General features: G+C 29.1%; 1 protein-coding gene across 1 annotated transcript; it reads right to left on the reverse strand.

The window, feature by feature from the left end:
- Positions 1 to 3,387: 3,387 nt before the first annotated feature.
- On the reverse strand, positions 3,388 to 22,586 carry Pen (Pendulin). The gene is made up of 5 exons (XM_065502086.1): positions 22,491 to 22,586; positions 22,113 to 22,426; positions 21,475 to 22,045; positions 7,660 to 7,807; positions 3,388 to 4,039 (listed from the first exon to the last, which is right to left on the reverse strand). The coding sequence occupies exons 1-5, from the start codon at positions 22,548 to 22,550 to the stop codon at positions 3,570 to 3,572; spliced, it is 1,563 nt and encodes a 520-aa protein (XP_065358158.1). The 5' UTR covers positions 22,551 to 22,586; the 3' UTR covers positions 3,388 to 3,569.
- Positions 22,587 to 23,837: the final 1,251 nt, after the last annotated feature.

A 23,837-nucleotide genomic window follows, 5' to 3' on the forward strand; every position in this document is an offset into this window, starting at 1 on the left:
GCTGCTACGAACAAAATCAACTATTGTGAATAAAAAATTTAGGGGAATATTACGATAGCAATTTTCGAGGGAAATGCTATCGTTCGAGGGAAATGGATATTTCATGGGAACATAAATTTCACATGTTTTTAACGATAGAGGTGATTAGGTGAACAAAACTTTTTTTTTGAGTTTTTTCATTTTTTGGATTTGAAATTTTTTTTTTTAATTTTAAAATTTTTTTGTTTCTAATTTTAAAAATTAATTTTTTAAAATTTTTTTTTTTTAATTTTAATTTTTTTTTTTGTAAATTTAAAATTTTTTTTTAAATTTAAAAAAAAATTCGGGTTAAAAAATATTTTTTTCGATTTTGACCCATTGTAGGTCGAACTTACTATATATGGTCTTATATACGTCGTTGCAAAGGTCTTTGAAATATCTATCATTAGATATCCATATTGTCTATAGTCATGACTTAGTAATCCATATATAGGTCAAAAATCGAGGTTGTTCTGGTTTTTTTCCTCATATCTCAGCCATTTGTGGACCGGTTTTTTCTGATTTTAAATGGCAAACTTCTCGAAAGCATGTCTGACAGAATTATTGAATATTTGGATCCCGAAGATATCAGGGGTCTTCAGAAAATTGATTTCAACAGACAGACGGATATGGCTTAATCGACTCCGCTATCTATAAGGATCCAGAATATATATACTTTATAGGGTCGGAAAATTATATTGTGGAAATTACAAACGGAATGACAAACTTATACAGTGGTTGACAAAACAATGGAAACTTTTCCAAATATTTCATTAGTGGCCTAAAATCTGAAATAACTTTTTAAAAAATTTTAACATTTTTGTAGTATTTTATTTGTATACTTTTATTAACTTAATTTAACAAAAAAACAAAGGACATAATTAATTAAATTCTAAAAATGAGAAAACAAAATTAAAATATTTCTTTATTACCGCATTGACAAAACAATGGAAACTTAGGTATTATTTTAACAAATATGGTCTAAACTTTGCAATAACTTTTGTTGGGTATCACTTATTTTTTATAACTGCTACACATGGACGATGCATTGAACCAATTAAGGAGTCAATGGTCTCCTTTGATATATTTTGCCATTCCCTTATAACCGCCTCCGATAAATCTTCCTTCCTGGTGTAATTTTGAGTCCTTATTTTACGATCTACAATTTCCCATAGATTTTCTATGTAATTGAGATCTGGCGATTGGGCAGGCCACTTCAAAACACGTATCTAGAGGTGTGTTTCGGGTCGTTGTCGTGTTGGAATCTCCAAACTAGGGGCATATTTTCCTCAGCGTATGGATACATAACATAGTTTAATATGGTTCTGTATCCAATACCTGTAATGGTATCTTTTATAATCAACCCAATTATGAAAAAATTCCCCGGGATTTGATTTATTTATTAAATATTTGTCACAGATACTTTTTTGTTTTAAACCAGCTTTAAAATAGTTAATTATTTTATTTTTTAAGTCTTCACAAATCATAACTTTAGCCATTTTCGTTAACCTTAAAAAAAGCAATTATGCGAAAAACTTAGAAAAAGAAATTGTGAAAAATTACCAGAATTTATAAATAAAATAACTGTAAACACGATGCTTTTTACATCGTTCTTTTAAATATTATTTTCGTTTTACACTTCTTTCTTGCAGAAGTTTAAAAGTTTCCATTGTTTTGTCAGTTGCGAAATAGTGAATATTTTTAATTTTGTTCCCTTTTTCAGAATATAATTAATTATGTTGTTTGCTTTCCAGTCAATTTATATAAATGAAACTTACAAGTAAAATACTAAAAAAAAAATTTTTATTTTAAAAAAATATTTTAAATTTTGGGCTACATATGGAATATTTGGAAAAGTTTCCATTGTTTTGTCAACCACTGTATGTCTAGCTTATTAAGTCATTAATATAGACAAAATGGATATCTGATGATAGATATTTCAAAGACCTTGGCAATGACGTATATAAAACCATAGTAAGTTTTACCTACAATGGGTCAAAATCGGAAAAATATTTTTTAACTCGATTTTTTTTCACCGAAAGTTTTTTTTTCGCTAAATATTAAAAAAAAAAATTTCCAAAAAATTAAAAAACTGCAAAACAAAATAAATTTTGTTTAACTAAAAATATTTAAAATTCTTATTTTGAAGTATAATTTGGTGAAGGGTATATAAGAATCGGCACAGCCGAGTATAGCTCTCTTACTTGTTTTCAATCACTTATGCTATTCTTAATTTTTGAACTAAATTTCAGGCATTTACATGAATAACATAATTTTTCCGATAATTTCAAAACGTCCATGATTGTTTGGCCAAACCCTGTATATGTATTCCGAAATTTGAATGACCAATTTTTTTTTTTCGATCACATATGTTATTCTTTATTTTTGGACTAAATTTCAGCCACTTATATGCAATTTCTTTGATACTTTTAGAACGTCTATGCTTTTTTGGCCAAAAACCATGTATTTTGAACATCGAAATATTTATCGATCGATCGGTTATGTTATTCTTAATACAAATACCAAATTTCAAAAATTTTTATGAAGAAATAAAGAAGTTATCGATTTTTGGCCGGAATTGACCACCAGAAAGACCAGATAATAAATAGCAAATAATTTAAAAGAATTTATGCAAGAAACGTATCAAAATTTAATAAACGAAAGCAATAAATAAGTAGAAGTTTCGTTTTCGAAATTGATTTCCTGATTATGTTTCTATTTTATTGAGAACAATGATTGATAGCTTGTTATTAATTAAATTTTCTGAATTAACACACATAGTTTCCACTCACTTTTCTAAATTATAAAACACATTTACATTAATATTTTAAAACCATGTTTAATACTTAAATATAAAACTTTTGCTTTTTTTTTTGTTGTAAAAATGGCATAATAATACATATTTTAAATTTGTTAAAAAAAAGAGAAAAATACCTTAAATAAAATTCTAAGAATTTTTAGGTGGGAAAGGAATTTGGATTTGTTTTTTTAAATAATACAAAATTTATGTTTTTGAACCTACAAATGAATATGAAATAAAATTTAAATATGATATGAATAAAATTATTTTAAAAAAAAACAAACGAAATATGATTAAAATAATGAGAGAAAAACATGCAAAAATAATATACTATAAATAAATGTTTTGAGAAAAATGCGAAATAAGAAAGAGCAGAGTTAAACAGTTTAAAATTTAAAGGTTTATAAAACATGAGAACTAACTGAATTTCTTTAACGGAAATGAAATGAAATATAACAATAATAAAAATACATACTGTATACAAAATTTTAAACATTTTCTTTTCTGTTCATTTGTTTGTTTCTTAAGAAGAAGCTCAACTTCCAAAAAAAAGAAATACCTTTACTTTTTTACTTAACTAACACTCCTACTACTACTACAAAAGCAATTGCTTTATTATGAAGCTTAAGTAATCAGTTTTGTTGAGCAAAGGAAACAAATACATATAAAATTATAATAATAATAAAAATAAATGAAAATTTAAATGGGGGAATGTGTGTTCGTTCATTCGTTCGTTGTACAGTTTAAATGTTTAAAAGGTAAAACCACCCTCAGGGGCTTTTGTTTGTTGTGCATTAAATTCCAAAGCACCATTAACTTCTTGGGGTGCCAACTCCGATTCAGCACCATCACCACTGCTAAAGTAAGCATCCACAATGGCATAGGCTTTCTTGTAGACCTCTTCGTTTTCATGCTGTTGCAAATTCTCCAATTTGTCCAAACCGCCCATTTCCTCCACCATAAGACACAGATTTTCCGCACCACCCAATCTATCAGCCAAAGCAAACAGATTCGATAGGCCGGTCAGCACCACCTTAATGGTACGCGGATCTCGGGCATCAAGTAAATCACAGAATGGTTTTAGTATTTGATATTTTTCAATTAGATCGATTATCTGTTCGGGAGTGCCGGATGTGGTGGTGTTGGTAACAGCCCAGGCGGCCTCCTTTTGTGATTTAAAGTCTCCCTTTTCCAGGACATTACGTATTTGGGTGAAAATGTCTGCAAATAAAAAACAAAATCAAAATAAATAATGGACAAAAATTTAAGTGAAATAAGGTAAATAACGATTGTCTTTTATTTAAATTGGGGCAGGGTGGTTGGTTTTTTTCTATGTGTTGTTTTTATAATAATAATTGCACTCAAGTGGAAATAAAGGTGGTTATTTAAATATGTTTACGTGTATGGATAGATGGATGATGGTTCAATTTAAATTGTTGAATAAATGTTACAAATAAAACGGCATAGGTATTACAGAAGGAATTTTTTTTATTAAATTACACAACATTTTAAACTGTTATACTGACCGTATTTGTAATACTATTTATGGAGGAAATATACATCTGTTCGAATGAATAGTCAAAGAATTGATCGCTCTAAACTATACTTAAACATTGTAATGAGTGGTAGTTACCCAGCACATTATTTAATTTAGTAGAGTAGCTACTTACTTGCTTTTAGCACAGCAATTTTTGTTTCTGTTTTTTTTTAAGCAACAAAAATAACTAGTGTTTCAGTAGAATAAGTGGTTTCTAATTGATGCTATCAGTGCAAAAGTGGTGTAACCCCAAACTATTTATTTAGTGGTATATTCAACTTTTTTAAAAAAAAAAAACAAGTAAGAGAGCTATATTCGGCTGTGCCGAATCTTATATACCCTTCACCAAATTATACTTTAAAATAAATTTTTTTAAATATTTTTGGGTAAACAAAATTTAATTTTTTTTTTAAATTGTTTTTCAAAAGCATGCCTGACAGAATTATTGAAGATTTGGATCCCGAAGATATCTGGGATCTTCAGTAAATTGATTTCAACAGGCAGACTGACAGACAGACGAACATGGCTTAATCGACTCCGCTATCTATAAGGATCCGGAATATATATACTTTATAGGGTCGGAAATGAAAAATGTGGAAATTACAAACGGAATGACAAACTTATATATACCCTTGTCACGAAAGTGAAGGGTATAAAAAAGCAAATCACTAGTTTTAAACAGAACATTTTGAATATTTAAAACAAATTAAAAATGTTTAAATAATTTGCAATCTTGGGAGCATAATTTCCAAAAACGGTGGGTCGGGTGAAGACAACCATACACATAAAGCTAGACATCCTTTCGATCATTTAAGACCTATTTGCAATTCGTCTTCCCTTTCTCAGCATACAAAGTTAACCATTTGTAACATGATTTTGAAATCAACTTTTCTTAACGGTTGTTAGACGTGGAACGCTGTCCCTCGATACATGCAAAAGGTCTAGGTGTTTGTGAACCAATGTCCTTCGCAGGATCTTCTGGCGAATATTCTGGCCGAGGAACAATCCAATCAACAGAAATCAGAAATAAAAAGACGTAAATGGCGATGGATTCACCATAAATTGAGAAGGTCATGGAATGATATCACAAGAATGCAATTGAGTGGAATCCACAAGACAGCAAAAAAAGGGGACGACCTGTTCATACGTGGAGAAGACAAATCGACGCAGAAATATCAGGAATGTAGAGTAAGAGCTGGATTGAAGTGATACATTAGGGTGGCCCTTAATAAACAAAAGTTGGATTTTTGCCAGTCTCACCCCCAGTTTGCTAAACATTGATAAAAAAAATTCAACCTGAAAAAATTTTAGGTGCTGCAAGACCTCTAAAGTTTTGAAATGTATTTACAAGTGGAGAAAAATGCAATTTTTTCAGGTTTTGGAAAAATGTTGCCATTAAAACATTACTATTGCAATTTAATATAAAAGAAACGAAATGAATACGTAATTATCGTTCTAATGAGACATAAAAAACAGAAATTGGTAAAAAAAAAAACAAGTAAGAAAGTATGGTCGGTCAAGCCCGACCATATAATACCCCACACTAAGTAAAAGAGCAAAAACATTTTTCTATTAAAATTTCAATAATTTATATTTTTGAGTGATTTTCGGAAGTGGGCCTTATATGGGGGCTATGACCAATTATGGACCGATCACCATGAAATTAGGTCGTGTGATTTATGTCTATATTAAAGTTTACTATGTTGAAGTTTGTGAGTATACCAACATTTTTAAGCGATTTATGCACGTTAAAGTGTTTTTCGGAAGCGGGTCTATATGGGAGCTATGACTAATTATGGACCGATCGTAACAAAATTTGGTGACATGAATTTTGTATATATAAAATTTATTTGGAGCGCAATTTGTGGAGATACATTTATAATTTAAACATTTATGACCGATAAAGTCCAATTTCGGAAGGACATTTGTATGGGGGCTAGGTGAAATAATGGACCGATTTCAGCCAGTTTCAATAGGCTTGGTCCTTGGGCCGTAAAAATAATATGCACCAAATTTTATCGAAATATCTTCAAAATTGCGACCTGTACTCTGAGCACAAGGTTTACATGGACAGCAAGCCAGACGGACGGACGGACATCGTTTAATCGACTCAGAAAGTGATTCTAAGTCGATCGGTATTCTTTAAGGTGGGTGTTAGACCAATATTTTTGGGCGTTACAAACATCTGCACAAACGCATTATACCCTCCCCACTATGGTGGTGTAGGGTATAAAAATGTTAAAGTTATTAAAAATTACCCTGGCCATTAACGTGCCTTAGGCCACTACAAAAAGAAATGTAGCAACAAAATTAACATATTTTAATAAATATTAAAAAACTCTTTTTTACTTAATTCCTTAGTGTTATGAATTTTAAGTACAACCTATTCAGAATATTATAGTGCAGATGATTCTAAATATACTCTGAAATTTTTATTAAAATTGGAAAACGTTAACCCTTAAATTTATTTTTGGGTCGATTTTGATGAAACTTAAGAAAATTATAACATGAAGTCTAGTTATTTATAACAGCACAAAAATGGAAATTAACCCTTAATGACACTTGGGGTTAAAATAACACCAAACCTTCAATTTGATTAGATGCTATGATCTAGTGCCTGCAATGTATTTAATTAATTGTTTTTGACCCCTTTATTTTAAACGAACATTTGTGTAGAAAAGGCTTGATCACTGCAATTGATGGGGAAATTAAATCAAATAAAATGATACCAGTAATTTAGATTTCCCTAACCTTATTTTAATCACCCTTAGCTGAAATAGGATACCATTTTGTAAAAGGACATGTAAGAGAGATATATTCATTAGGTTGTGCCGAATCTGATATACCCTTCATCAAGGTTTAATTTAAGAAAAATATTTAAAAATTCTTGGAGAAAAAAAATGTTGGTGAGAAAAAAATTCTGAATGTGGGTCGTAGCGGTTTTCTACTTATATCTCTGCCATTTGTGGGCCGATTTTCATGATATGAAATAGCAATATAAGTTGGACTATAGCGCATATATTGATGTATCAATCATGTATAAAAGTTATTTAGGGGATTCGGAAAATTGATTTCAACAGACAGACAAAAGGACAACTATAACAATCCAGAATATACATATATACTTTATGGGCTTGCAAATGAAAAATATGGAAATTACAAACTGAATGACAAGCCCTTGCCTCTCATGCTAAAGGGTATTAAAAAAAAACCCCATACATTTTACTTTAATTTAAAAGAAATCACTTTAAAAATAAATGAAGTAAAAAAACACAGCAGAAAAATCAAATTTTATTTAACTTACCCGCATCAATAACAGCTTGTATTTGTTTTTGATTTCCGGCTGTTATATTACTTATAGTCCAGGCAGCTTCCTTGACAATATTATTCTTTGCATGTTGTAATAAAATACCCAACTTAGGTAAACCGCCAGCAGCAATTACGGCATCAGTCTGGAAGGAAAGAAAAAATAAAAGAAAAATGTAAGAAATAAGGTAAGTAAAGTGTAGTAAGGTTTTTTTTATATTTCTTATAAAATATACAAAAAGAAAGCAATAACATTAAATAGATAAGAGAAAAAGATGAAAATGTGGAATAGAAAATATGCTTAAAACAATTCCATTTGCGCTATTTAATAAAATTAAAGAAGACAAAACTAATGGTGAAAAAATAAAATGTAAGTTTCTTATAGGTGGAGGAGCAGAAAAATAAAAAATAAAAACTGCCAAGTAATTTAAACAAATTGAAGTGGCTTTATGATAAAAAAAAATAGAGAAACTAAAGATGTTAGGTAAGGTATTCACCTCCCCTACCCTGCCTTAGACTAGGCCAGCAAAAGGTGCAAAAAATTTCATTAACATTTGTGAAATTGTAGAAAATAAGGTGCCAATTTGAAAACACAGTATGAAATGCAAATGCGTACGTACGTACGTACGTACGATACTCTTGTCATGATGATGGCGTGTTAGAAATTCTATATTATTCGCATGTAAGCATCAGGAACAGAAAATTGTCATCACTATTCAAGTGGCGGCAAGAATTAAATTAACAACTTATTCGTAGTAGAGTAGTATTGGCTCAATGTAAAATGAATAACTTAAAAAAAAACACTCACAGTTTGTGGAATCATGAACGAAAATTTAAAATAAAATTTGTTTAAATTGAGTGATAAGTAAATTAAACTGGGATAATGAATGTTCTAATTCCAAAAATTTTAAAATAAACATTGAATTCATTCCGAAAACTAGGATGAAACGTTTTTAAAACACAACAAGAGCGATTGTTTTTGCTCTCTATTGTGTAAATCGAGTGGTTTCGAAAACCAAAAATTAATGTTCTTCAAATCACACGATTTTGTACATTGAAACAAACAGGTTTCTTGACACCAAAGTAAAATGAAAACGCGTTTCAGATTTGGTTTCAAGAAAATGGGCGAGTAGTTGTATTTCCAAGAACAATAACACAAATCATTTAAATAATTTCTAATCTGTAAATATGAAATTTACTAGTTTAACTTTTGACTAAACTAAAATATTTAATGTACGTGCAATTGGTGGAACTTCAATTTATCGACTATCCGTTTTTGAAAATCGCTCATTTTAGAAGTCATTTGATTTACAGAACATGGGAGTTTCTTTATTGAAAATTTCTGCTTTTTTGTATTCACATAGGCATATTTTAATGTACAAAATCATGCGATTTACAGAAACCACTTTTTTCTTCGAAAATATCGAATTTTGTGCCAACAAAGCGTCATATGCGAGAAGTTTTGCTTTATTTTTTAATCTGAAAAAAGTGCCGCTGAAGCACACCGATTGCTCACTGAAGCTTATGGTGAAGGTGTCCCATAGTTTTCAACTTGCGGAGATGCTTTGGGCTGTTCAGAGTTGTGATTTTGACACGGAAGACAAATATCGCCCAAGACCAGCCAACAAAAGTATGATAACCAAGAATTGGAGGCATTACTCCATGAAGATTGTTGTCAAACTCAACAAGAACTTGCTAAATCATTGGGAGCTATTCAATCAGCATTTTTAAAACGTTTTCGAGCAGCAGGATTCATCCAAAAGCAGGGGGTTAGTTACTCCCTAATTTGATTCGAAAGGTAATCTTTTCGAATTACAATCAGCCCAATTATGAATAAAAATTCCACGGGAGTTTGTTCTCAGGGAGTTTTCTCCCATTGAATTTGAATAGGAAAAATGGGAAAAGGAAAAAAACTCCCGGGGAATTTTTATTCATAATTGGGCTGAATGTATTTAACACTGGACAGTAACCGCCTAGGGAAATTGGAAATACGAATTGACGCCGAGAGACCTTGAAAGTCAATTTTGTATGTCCGAAATGATGCTTGAACGTTATAAAAGAAAATAATTTTTGCACCGAAAAAATCGTAATGATAACCCGAAGCGTAAGAGATCGTATGTGAAGCCCGGCCAACCAGCCGAATCGACACCAAAGCTAAATATCCATGGTGCTAAGGTAATTCCATGTATTTGGTGGTAGCAAAATGAACCTATCTATTATGAGCGGCTGAAATCTGACCAGACCACCGTCACAGGGAACCTGTACCGAACGCAACTAATGCGTTTAAAGCGAGAATTGGTCGAAAAACTCCCAGAATATGAGGCCAAATATGAAAGCGTATTATTCAATCAGGACAACGCTAGGCCACTTCGGAATCCATTTGTTGCCAGAAAGATGTGAAAAGGTCATACTCGGATCTTTTTTGAATCCAGTCAACTGTAATAAAAAGCTCCCTAAAGTATGCAGTACAAATTTAGATATTTTATTTGCAAATAAATGAGAACAGGAAGGTGTATGTGGGTTGGAGAAACTTGAAGAACTAACATTAGTAAATGCTACCGGGGGAAGCCGGGCTGTCAACTAGTTTAAAATAAAGACTGAAAATATTTTTTGGTGAATTTTTTTTATTTTAAAATTTTTTTATTTTAAAATTTTTGAACTGAATAGGTGAAAACTAGGTTCAAAAATTCAACCCTATCGGCAATAACATGTGAAATTTTGTTCCCATGAAATATTCATTTCCCTCGAAGGGAAAATTGCTATCGGGAATATCATGATGAACTTTACATTCACAATAGTTGATTTTGTTCATAACAGCTGTTTATTGTTTACAAAATTCCATCTACAAATTTCACAACAAGGGGAATTTTTTTCACGTGAACAAAGTTGATGAACGAAAAAAGGAAAAGGGAAAATATTTCATGTGAAATGTTGATTCGCGATAGGGGTGATTATGTTTCACGATTTTGATCCATTTTAGGACCGATTTACTATGGAATTATATAAGCTTCAAATGTCTTTGAAATAACTATCATTAGATATCCATATTGTTGTAGTAATCCAGATATAGATCAAAAATAGTTCAAAAATCGAGGTGTCGCTGTTCTTTGTTTATATCTCAGCCATTTTTGAGCAGATTTTCTCGACTTTAAATAGCAATCTTGAATTGAAATTTTGTTTTTTAAGATCATGAAAATCATTATAGTCCGACTGAATATTTTTTTCAGAACCGAATTTATTATTCAGCCCAACCTCAAACAATTCGAAACTTTTAAATTTTAATCGATGGATAGATTTTAGAATTTTCATTCTTTAAAAAAAAAAAAAAAACAAATTGATGTATCAATGATGTATGTAAGTTATTTGGTGGCTTCGGAAAGTTTATTTCAACAGACAGACTGACATGACATGACTATATCTATAACGATCCAGAATATATATAATGGGATTGCAAATGGAAAATTTTAAAACTTTTCCAATTTCTTTCTTTCATTTCTTATACCTATGTACATCCTATTTCCACTCATCTACTTAGGTCAGTGTCACACAATTCCTGTCTTTTCATCTAGCTCCAAAACACTTAGAACCCACTTGGCGAGCTCTAGTCAAACAAACAAACAAAAGCAACATCAACATCATCAACTACAACAAATTCATCTCATCATTTCTTTCTTTCTTATTTTTGTGCTTTTGCATACGAAATTTAAAACAGAAAACAAAGGAATAAACTAATCCCCACTAAAGTCTTTTAACTTCTGTCATTTCACATCTTTTTCATCTGCTTTGTGTAAATATTCATGCAGCTTTTTTAGTTTTTTCCTTCATTTTTATTTCAATACACAAATAATAAAAATAAATTTAGCATGTTGTTAAAAACATGACGTTGATTTTTTTAGTTTTTTTTTTAGCCAGCCTCTAAGAAACTCATACTAGTGCTTTGAGGCTGAGTAAAAAAAAAACGCTTCGTTTGAAAGCAAATACCTACTTTAAGTATCTGTAGTGTGTGTTGCTCAAGTAGTGAGCAAAATATACGCCTGAGCCTCTTCTTTTTACTGTTTATTGTTGTTATTCCTTTTTATCATGACTGATTCTTTTTCTATATAAACGCCATCACTAACGTTAACGTTCGTTCGTTAAAGAAGCCACCATTAATTTGCAATGCAAATTTAGCTTATTTTTTTGTTTTCACTAAAGACATCATCAAGGACGTTATGTTTAGTTTATCAGGTTGTTTGAAAGTCTGATGATATTTACAAGGAATTCATCCATCATTTGTAGGAGTTTTTTTGTGTCATTAAAAATTATAATTAAATAAAAATGTGAGCAGAGAAAATGGGTTAAGAATCTATCCATAGAGAATTATACATAGAGACGAGACACTCCGATTTGTCAAACAAAAATGCAACAAATCATATGTCGGATACAACAACAAAATACATTGACTAGCATGTATTTTGTTGTTGCCAGAGATAGGTTTTTGACAACAGACTTAGGTTTTTGACAATTACGTCTCGTCTCTATGTTACCCTATGAATCTATATATTATGATGACATTCAAGTAATTTAAAAATCCAAAACTCTTAGCAAAACTGTTGATGTTTCTAATGAAAATCATTTAAATTTGTTTATAAATTTTAGAGATATGAGCGAAAAACCAAAATTCTTTTTCTAGTGATTTCAAAAACGATCAATTTTGAAAAACGAATAATTGACAAATTAATGTTTTGCCATTTCACATGATTTTATACATTGATTTACGTATGTTTCCTCGAAAGCAAAACGTGTAATTCATGTGAATTGGATTTGCAGAACAACAAAATATGTGAATTCGTTTTAAAAACCAAAACATTTGATCAGGCAAAACGAGGATTCGGTTTAGAGAACAAGTGAGTTTTTCACATACAAAAGTATTACTAAACCAGAAAGTATAGTCAGTCGGTCAAGTCGAAAACATTTTTCTTTTAAAATTTCAATCATTTATTTTCGTGATTGAATTTCGAAAGTAATTTCACCATGAAATTAACTAGTTTTATTTCTTTCTGTTAAATTTGATTTGGATACCAACATTTTTATGAGATTTATGTTCGCTAAAGTGATTGTCGGAAGTAGGCCTTGTATGGGAGCTATGACGAATTATGAACCGACGTCATGAAATTTTGTCGCCAGATTTCTTTCAATATTAAACACAAATAGTGTTGAATTTTTTCTGGATACCAACATTTTCGAAAGTTTTATTATCGTTAAAGTAATTTTCGAAAGTAGGCCTTACAGTTGTTGACAAAACAATGGAAACTTTTCCAAATATTTCATTATTGGCCTAAAATCTGAAATAATTTTTTAAAAAAATGTTAACATTTTTGTAGTATTTTATTTGTATACTTTTATTAACTTAATTTAACAAAGGACATAATTAATTAAATTGTAAAAATGAGAAAACAAAATTAAAAGATTTCTTTATTACGGCATTGAAACAAAACAATGGAAACTTAGGTATTATTTTAACAAATATGGTCTAAACTTTGCAATAACTCAATCACCCCTATCGCGAATCAATATTTCACATGAAATATTTTCCTTTTTTCGATCATCAACTTTGTTCACGTGAAAAAATTCCCCTTGTTGTGAAATTTTTAGATGGAATTTTGTAAACAATAAACAGCTGTTACGAACAAAATCAACTATTGTGAATGTAAAGTTCATCGTGATATTCCCGATAGCAATTTTCCCTTCGAGGGAAATGAATATTTCATGGGAACAAAATTTCACATGTTATTGCCGATAGGGGTGAATATTTTGTTGGGTATCCCTTATTTTTTATAACTGCTACACATCGACGATGGATTGAACCAATTAAAGAGTCAATGGTCTCCTTTGATATATTTTGCCATTCCCTTATAACCGCCTCCGATAAATCTTCCTTCCTGGTATAATTTTGGGTCCTTATTTTACGATCTACAATTTCCCATAGATTTTCTATGAAATTGAGATCTGGCGATTGGACAGGCCACTTCAAAACACGTACCTCGTTGGATTATAACCACTCGGTTACAACCCTAGAGGTGTGTTTCGGGTCGTTGTCGTGTTGGAATCTCCAAACTAGGGGCATATTTTCCTCAGCGTATGGATACATAACATCGTTTAATATGGTTCTGTATCCTATACCTGTCATGGTATCTTTTATAATATGAATTGGGGCAATACCTTGCCCTGAAAAACATCCCCATACCATAATATTGCCACCGCCAAACTTTACAGTCTTATTTGTGTACTTTGGATCTAATCTTTTTCCATTTGGTCGTCTTACAAATGTTCTCCCATCACTGCCTCTTAAATTGTATTTGGATTCGTCGGAAGATAGGACAGTATTCCATTTCTGTATCGACCAGTTTAAATGATCCCTGGCAAATTGTAGACGGTTCTTTTTAGAAATGAGTGGTTTTTGCCCTGCGACTAACTGTTCGGGTATTTATTTCTAATACTAGGCTATTAACAACCTCTCGAGCAGTTATTTTTGTTAATTTATTGAACTCTTTCGCTATTAAATTATCTTGTCTTACGAGGTCTTTCACCTAAATGTTGAGTTTTTACAGAACCGGTCTCACGAAATTTCTTTAAAATTTTTGAAACTGCTGATTTATTTATTCACCCCTATCGCGAATCAATACATATTTCACATGAAATGTGTTCCCTTTTCCTTTTTTCGTTCATCAACTTTGTTCACGTGAAAAAATTCCCCATGTTGTGGAATTTTTAGATGGAATTTTGTAAACAATAAACAGCTGTTACGAACAAAATCAACTATTGTGAATGAAAAGTTCATGTGGAATTTCACGATAGCAATTTTCCCTTCGAGGGAAATGGATATTTCATGGGAACAAAATTTCACATGTTATTGCCGATAGGGGTGATTGACTATTTGTCACAGATACTTTTTTGTTTTAAACCAGCTTTAAAATCGTTAATTATTTTATTTTTTAAGTCTTCGCAAATCTTAACTTTAGCCATTTTTGTTAACTTTGAATAAAAAGCAATTATGCGAAAAACTTAGAAAAAGAATTTGTGAAAAATTACCAGAATTTAAAAATAAAATAACTGTAAACAGGATGCTTTTTACATCGTTCTTTTAAATATTATTTTCGTTTTACACTTCTTTCTTGCAGAAGTTTAAAAGTTTCCATTGTTTTGTCAGTTGTGAAATAGTGAATATTTTTAATTTTGTTCCCTTTTTTCAGAATATAATTAATTATGTTGTTTGTTTTTCAGTTAATTTAAATAAATAAAACAATACAAGTAAAATACTAAAAAAAAAAAAATTATTTTAAAAAAATATTTTAAATTTTGGGCTACATATGGAATATTTGTAAAAGTTTCCATTGAAATGTATGTAATGGCATCACGTGAGAACGGCTGGAGCGCTGATTTTTTTTATTAGATTCGAAATTTTCAGGACTTGGTTTGTAAAGAAAAGCTCCCTAAAGTATACAGTACAAATTTAGATATTTTATTTGCAAATAAATAAGAACAGGCAGGTGTATGTAGGTTGGAGAAACTTGAAGAACTAACATTAGTAAATGCTACCGGGCGAAGCCGGGCGGTCAACTAGTTTGGAACAAAAATTATCTGAATTTAAATACCAATTATTTACCAAAGTCTCTAAATAAAAGGAAAATGAGCTCATGTACTTTTAAAACTTTACAGTATTCAATACATATTTGGCCGATTCTTCTTATATTTCAAAACATGTAAATATGTATCTAAGTAGCAATCTTCTTATTCTGCAAATACAAATAATTTTTGAAAGTAGTGCATCTTAAAAATTCCTCCTACATGTCATTTCACTTCAATTTGCACAACAAACTCCCCTTAATAACTATCACATCAGTTATTACTACGTGTTTTGAGTATTTTTTTTTTTTCATCGCTTTGTTCATTTCATCTCCTCCAAACATTAAAGTAAGTGTTAATGCACTAAAGTGCCAGCGCCAAGAAGGAGCTATTTTGTTTTCGAAAACAGTGTCAGTCATAAGAAGAAACAGCGAGCGCTCTACACAAGATAAATAAATGTAAATTAGTTGAGTGAAGAAAAGTAGCTAAAGAAAATTAAGGAAATAAGCAGTAAATAGCACACAGGCAGAGTAGAGCTGTTAAAAAAAAATTATAATTTTTATTTCATATACAATACAACACAAAACTGACTAATAAATGTAATTAAGTGATGAAAAGCGCATTTGTATAAATTAGCAAGACATTTGACATAACAAAAAAATAATTTATTTATAGAGCCATAGTGAAGGATAGTAGTTTTGAAGTTTTATTTCAACACAACTTTTAAAACACAAGTAACATTATCTATCATGTGCAGAACAAAAAAAAAATTCAAGACGACAAAAGTTGTTAAAGAATGAAAGTGATATGCTTACGTTTTCAGTTTTTTTTTTAAAAAGTTAAGCTAAAAACTTTTGCTTTGTTTGTTGTTATAATAAATACTTAATAATTAAAACATTTTTCTTAAAAACAGTAGTTTTTCTTTTTTACTTTTAATACTACATAATCATATAAATATTACTGCGTTATACTGCAAACTCACATTTCATTTAATGCATAAATTATTTTAAGAATCCTTCCTCATAATCTTGTGTTTAATATGCATAATGACTAGAATATGAATTTATGTTTGTATGTTGGTTGGTTGGTATCTCCCTAAACTTGTCTTCAAATATTTATTTATATAAATTCTTAAGAAAACTTTAAATTAAAATAATTTTCTCTTTTCATTTTCGAAAAATTGGCAAGCAGTTTATTTGAGATTAGAACATATTTTTATGTTTTGTTAAAGATGAAACAGCTTAAACTTTAGTTTAAGAATTTATTTATTAAATGTTTATATTTCTTTTGGTGAACCTAAATAAAAATGTTGCATATGAAATTTACTTGCAAGTGAAGTTTAAACAGAAAAGTAATAAACAAATTTTAAATGATATAAAATATAAATAAATATAAAAAAGTAAAGAGATATTTTTGTGGTATTGTAACAATGTTAAGTTAAATTAAACAAAAATTGTTTATACGAGGGTTTGCACTAATGTTTTGAGTTAATAAAACAAACAAGTTGATACACACAACAAATCTGACATTAGCATTCTGCAAACCGAATCAAAATAACGTATTCGTTTTTAAAACGAATTCACATATTTTGATGTTCTGTAAGTCGAATGTAGTAATTTCAAAAACTAGAAAACGTTATTCGGATTTAAAGAACGTGGGGATATTAAATTTGCGTTTGTTATCAAAATAATATTCAAATCGTTGCTTTTATTCTAAAATGTTTAATGAAATTAATATAAACGTAGTTCAGTGTTTGGTTCATACAAGTTTTTTTTTTGTAGAAAAAAACGTTATATACAAATGTTCCTATTGAAAAAACTGTTATTTTGAAAATTTTTTATAAAAAAACTGCTATATACACATTTTTCCATAAAAAAAATTAATATACACAAATTTTTATATAGAAAAAATCTGTTATACACATTATCTATAGAAAAAACTGTTATACACACATTTTTCTGTTATACACATTTTCTATAGAAAAAACTGTTATACACACATTTTTCTACAGAAAAAACTGTTATACACACATTTTTCTACAGAAAAAACTGTTATACACACATTTTTCTATAGACAAAACAGTTATACACACATTTTTCTATAGAAAAAACAGTTATACACACATTTTTCTATAGAAAAAACTGTTATACACACATTTTTTCTATAGAAAAAACTGTTATACACACATTTTTCTATAGAAAAAACTGCTATACACAAATTTTTCTATAGAAAAAACTGTTATACACACATTATTCTATAGAAAAAACTGTTATACACACATTTTTCTGTTATACACATTTTCTATAGAAAAAACTGTTATACACACATTTTTCTACAGAAAAAACTGTTATACACACATTTTTCTACAGAAAAAACTGTTATACACACATTTTTCTATAGACAAAACAGTTATACACACATTTTTCTATAGAAAAAACAGTTATACACACATTTTTCTATAGAAAAAAACTGTTATACACACATTTTTCTATAGAAAAAAACTGTTATACACACATTTTTTCTATAGAAAAAACTGTTATACACACATTTTTCTATAGAAAAAACTGTTATACACACATTATTCTATAGAAAAAACTGTTATACACACATTATTCTATAGAAAAAACTGTTATACACACATTTTTCTATAGAAAAAACTGTTATACACACATTTTTCTATAGAAAAAACTGTTATACACACATTTTTCTATAGAAAAAACTGTTATACACACATTTTTCTATAGAAAAAACTGTTATACACACATTTTTCTATAGAAAAAACTGTTATACACACATTTTTCTATAGAAAAAACTGCTATACACAAATTTTTCTATAGAAAAAACTGTTATACACACATTTTTCTATAGAAAAAACTGTTATACACACATTTTTCTATAGAAAAAACTGTTATACACACATTTTTCTATAGAAAAAACTGTTATACACACATTTTTCTATAGAAAAAACTGTTATACACACATTTTTCTATAGAAAAAACTGTTATACACACATTTTTCTATAGAAAAAACTGTTATACACACATTTTTCTATAGAAAAAACTGTTATACACACATTTTTCTATATAAAAAACTGTTATACACACATTTTTCTATAGAAAAAACTGTTATACACACATTTTTCTATAGAAAAAACTGTTATACACACATTTTTCTATAGAAAAAACTGTTATACACGAATTTTTCTATAGAAAAAACTGTTATACACGCATTTTTCTATAGAAAAAACTGTTATACACACATTTTTCTATAGAAAAAACTGTTACACACTTTTTTCTATAGAAAAAACTGTTATACACACATTTTTCTATAGAAAAAACTGTTATACACACTTTTTTCTATAGAAAAAACTGTTATACACACATTTTTCTATAGAAAAAACTGTTATACACACATTTTTCTATAGAAAAAACTGTTATACACACATTTTTCTATAGAAAAAACTGTTATACACACATTTTTCTATAGAAAAAACTGTTATACACACATTTTTCTATAGAAAAAACTGTTATACACACATTTTTCTATAGAAAAAACTGTTATACACACATTTTTCTATAGAAAAAACTGTTATACACACATTTTTCTATAGAAAAAACTGTTATACACACATTTTTCTATAGAAAAAACTGTTATACACAAATTTTTCTTTAGAAAAAAATGTCATACACTTATTTTTCCATAGAAAAAACTGTTATACACAAATTTATCTTTAGAAAAAACTATCATACACTCATTTTTCCATAGAAAAAACTGTTATGCACACATTTTTCTATAGAAAAAACTGTTATACACACATTTTCTTTAGAAAAAACTGTTATACACACATTTTGCTATAGAAAAAAACTGTTATACACACATTTTTCTATAGAAAAAACTATAGAAAAAATGTTTCTTTTGAAAAATAAAAAACATACAAAAACTGTTCTATAAAGAAACTGTTATACACAAATTTTGCTATAGAGATAACTGTTATACACTAATTGTTTCTGAAGAAAAAACTGTTATACACTAATTGTTTCTTTAGAAAAAACTGTTATACGCAATTGTTTCTATAGGAAAAACTGTTATACACATATTGTTCCCAAAAAAGCAACTTGTATATACAGTGAATGTCACTTAAAATCGTACACCATCGTAGTCAAATTTTATTCATTAGTTTTAGAAAGTTGATGTTTTGGAAATATTTTAAAATGCTATTTTTATATTGTGTGTGCTATTACCTATCAGAAAATTGGGTATAATCTTAATTGCCCTTATCCACAAATAAAAAAATTGGGTAAGACTGTCAGTGCCCAGAATATCAACGCTTCATTTAAAATCGTAAAGGCACTAAAAAATAGCAAATGATACCCTACAAAGTATTAGGATTATTTAATATTAACATTTTTTTTAATTTTTAAAGTTTTAATTATAATTTAATATAATTGTACGAATTTAAGTGAAATATGAATTTTGTGATGTTCTTTAATTTTCATCAATATTTTTTTAACGAATTGAGGTTTTGTTAACTTTTTTGTTGAAATACATATTTTTTGTTCCAATTAATAAAATGACTTTTAATTTTTTATATAATCACCTATTATTGCCTGTATAATTTCATAATATTAAAAAAAAATATATTGTACGATTTTGAGTGACACTCACTGTACAAATTTTATATAGAAAAACTGTCTTAAACCCGTTTGCTCTTAAAATGTTTCGTTTGCTGAAAATTGCAACACTGAAAAGGTGATCAAATGTAGCTTTAAAATTCAGGTTAAAAAGAGTACTGTATTTTACATTCAATCCTTAAATTTTAACACAACTTATTGAAATGTAAATAATCAACATTACCATATGATAGTTCAGTTCTTTTCTATTAGTTTCTAACAAAAACGTATTTTGCTCTTAAAATATTTCGTTATCTGAAAATTGCAACTGTTAATCCTAACACAGCTTATTGAAAATGTCCTGTTTTTTGCACTTTCTTTTTGCGGCAATATTGTTGCATTTTTTTGCCCTCAAATTCTTTTATTTTCTAGAAAATACAACACTGTGTAAGAAGTAAAATGCAGCTTTCAAATCCACATTAAAAAGTAGAGAATTTTTTTAAATTTTAGATTTTAATCTTAATAAAACTTATTTAAAATGTATTGTAAAATTTTCAGAGAGTGGGTGCAACATTTCAAATTATGTCACATCAAAAATGGGAAAAAAAATTAAATGATACTTTAAAAACTATGCTTGACATTATCCCGTTAATAGTTTCTCAATTTCTTGTATCAAAACTTATAAATTACCTTACGTATGATAAAATAAAAACCTTACTTTTGTTTTAAATTTCCTTTGGTTTCAAGATTAAAAGTTCAGTTTCCAAATAATGATTAAATCAACCATTAGCTTTTTAAAGTAGCTTAGTTGTATTTGTTTAATTAAAATTCTTTTGATAAATTCTTCATTCATAACAGAATTCTTATACTTGTGTTAATAAGAAAATGGAAACCTTTGCAAAAACATAATAATGAAAACAGGACAGCATAAATACAAAATAACAGGTAACAATGAATGAATTTTCTTTACTACCACACATATTTTAGTAATATGTAAATGGAGAGACAATGGAGGAAACAATTTTTACTTATGTGCTGTTTTTCTATAGCGAACGAGTGATTTGAGTGGACGTTTTACATGTATTTTGTTTTTGTTACAATAACAAAACACTTGTTAAATTTCCACTCAAAGTACTCGTTCGCTATAGATAAACAGCACATTCAGTTTTCATATACAAATTTTAAATTTATGTTCCGGTCATAGATAAATACACATATATAGGAAATCTCTCCTATCAAAGACCTAACTCAGTTATCAAAAACCTAAGAGGTGAGAATGTTTTTATCTTGTTTCTGAATCAGACCCTTAATACAAGGACATGTTTGATGAGAATTCATTCATTATTCATTATGAAATTCATTCAAACTGTGATGACGTTTGTAATTTGTATAATATTTATTTGTGACCCTTTAAATGGAACCTTTAATTTAAAAAAATACATTGTTATTAAAAATTGTCCTAAAAGTAAACAAATGTCCTACATAAATTCGATACAAAACTCCATTTTTACACAACTACTTCCCACTTACATAAATAAAAACACCAAATATTTGCACACATTCCAATTAAATTCCAACACACAAAAATAAAAACTCACCTGTTGATCAGTTCCAGTAACAATATTACCAACACTACGCAAAGCCGGCACAATAATGGCCGGCTCATCAGTGCCCAACAAGGCAACCAAACGTTGCACAGCACCGGTATCAACCACAGCCTGTATCTTTTGATTCTCATCGTCCGTAACGTAAGACAAAGCCCAACAGGCATCAGCCAACACCTGAATATCTGTGCCACACAACAGCTGCGACAACACAGGCAGTAAACGTTTGATTTCCGCAAAGGGAGGTGAGGGATTCTTATTACGACACAAATTCGACATTAACCAAACAATGTTGCGCAAAAACGAAATGGGAGTGCTGTCATTGCACAAACTCAATATGCCATCAATAACATTGTGCTGGATGACAATATCACGGGCAGCAGCACCATCCCCGGCAATATTACCCAAAGCCCAGACAGCCTGTTCGGCTAAATTAATGTTTTTCGATTGTAGCAAAGCAATGAAATGTGGCACAGCATTGTTTTCAATCACACAACGTGTTTGTTCCGAAGTGCCGGAGGCAATGTTGGTTAAAGCCCAGGCCGCCTCGAATTGCAGCAAAGTGCTAAATGAAAGAATATTTTATTAATTTATCAATTTCAAAAATAAAAATTTAACCAAGTTAAACTTACTTTTCAAAGTTTTGTAAAAATCTTATGCAAATGGGCACAATGCCATGGCCAATCATTAGATCAATGGGAGGATTACGTTCACGAGACAACATTTTACGGGCTGCCTGCATGCCAGCAAATTGTCTGTCTGGCTCAGTGCTGTGCATGGCCGCAACTATTTCATCTACGGTCATTTGTACCGGTGACTGGCCATTGGACTCTTTGAGCGGTGATGTTACATCTTCCTCATTAATGTTGCGCCTTTTGAACATTTGATCCTCTTTTTTGGATTTACGCAATTCCACGGTGACCTCATGGCGTCGCAAACGTGATTCCTTGCGAATAAAATTTCACATTAAAGGATTTATTTTAGAATTTTAAATAAAATAATTAACTTACATTGGTATTTATAGTGTTGCCTTTGTAAGCACCTTGTCTAGTAGCTTCCATTCTACTCATTTTGTTTGAATTTATTTATCTACCAGGACAAAAAAAAAGGAAAATTAATTTTAATAAACCTAACCTCAAAACTTTAAACAAGGAAAATGGTCTCCTTGAAACAACAACAATTTAAAAGGACAAACGAACAAAGAAAACGTGGCTTAATTGTATTATAATATAAAACAATTTCCAGAGTAATTTAAGAATCTTTTATTTTTAATATTTAATGTAGACATTTAAGGTTTCTTATAAATTTAACACTTACTTTTTTGTGATTTAAAAAATTTGATATTTTAAACTTTAATTTCTTAAGCTTTTTATTAAATAGTTTATTATTTTCAATTAAAACACTTTATTTTATTTAATTATTGAGTAAAAACTACACTTTTCTTTTAAAATTTAATAAAAATTATATTTTTCTTTACTTTTTTGCTTTAGAATTTGTGCGTGCAGCGCGCTCTTGTGCAAAATACCGTTTAAAAATTTGAATTGTTCTTTTATTTGTTGTTGCCTTGCTTTTGCCATGTATTTGCAAACTTGTTGTGTGTATTTTGTTGTTGCCTATGATGGATAAAGCGAATAATGATAAGAAAAGAGAATATACGCAAAAAGGCGGGCATGAAAGAGTTGTATTTTGGCTATTGTGAATGATCTGGTTAAATAGTTAAAAGAAAGCCTGAAGGTAGGCTAGAGGTTTTAGGTTAAATAAGAAAATTGTTATAAAGCAGTGTTAAAAAGGTAAGGCAGGGTCAGAAGAATTCAATTTAACGTTTTTTACACTTTTCTACTTGAATTAATTTAAATTAGAAAATTATTATGATGTTTTACAATGATTAAATAAATTTAGATTTATTTGTATAAAAATTAATTCAAAAAATGTCAATACTAGTGTAAAAATGTAATATATTCGATGTAGAATTAATGGTAGAGCCATTATGAGGTTTTATTGATAAAACAACATATTTAAATAAATTATAAAATTCTAAAAATTAGAATTATTAGAACATAAGTTTTTAATTAGAAAAATTCTATTACATACATTGTATGTTTTTCATAAATATATTTCAAACTAAATTTTTCGAAACAAAAACAAAACATTAATAAAAAAAATTACGACATACAAGGATACATTGCTACAACACCGATTGTGAATTGGACATATATTTATAGAAACATTTTAAATTTGTATTAAAAATCAAAAACAATTTGCAATAATTCGTAAAGTTTTTTGTTATTGAATCGAAAAATATAAATATTATAAAGTAAAGGACTAACGTACACCTCTGTGAGCCGGACAGTTCTACT

The sequence above is a fragment of the Calliphora vicina genome, chromosome 2 (assembly GCF_958450345.1).
Source record: "Calliphora vicina chromosome 2, idCalVici1.1, whole genome shotgun sequence".
NCBI classification, from domain to species: domain Eukaryota; kingdom Metazoa; phylum Arthropoda; class Insecta; order Diptera; family Calliphoridae; genus Calliphora; species Calliphora vicina.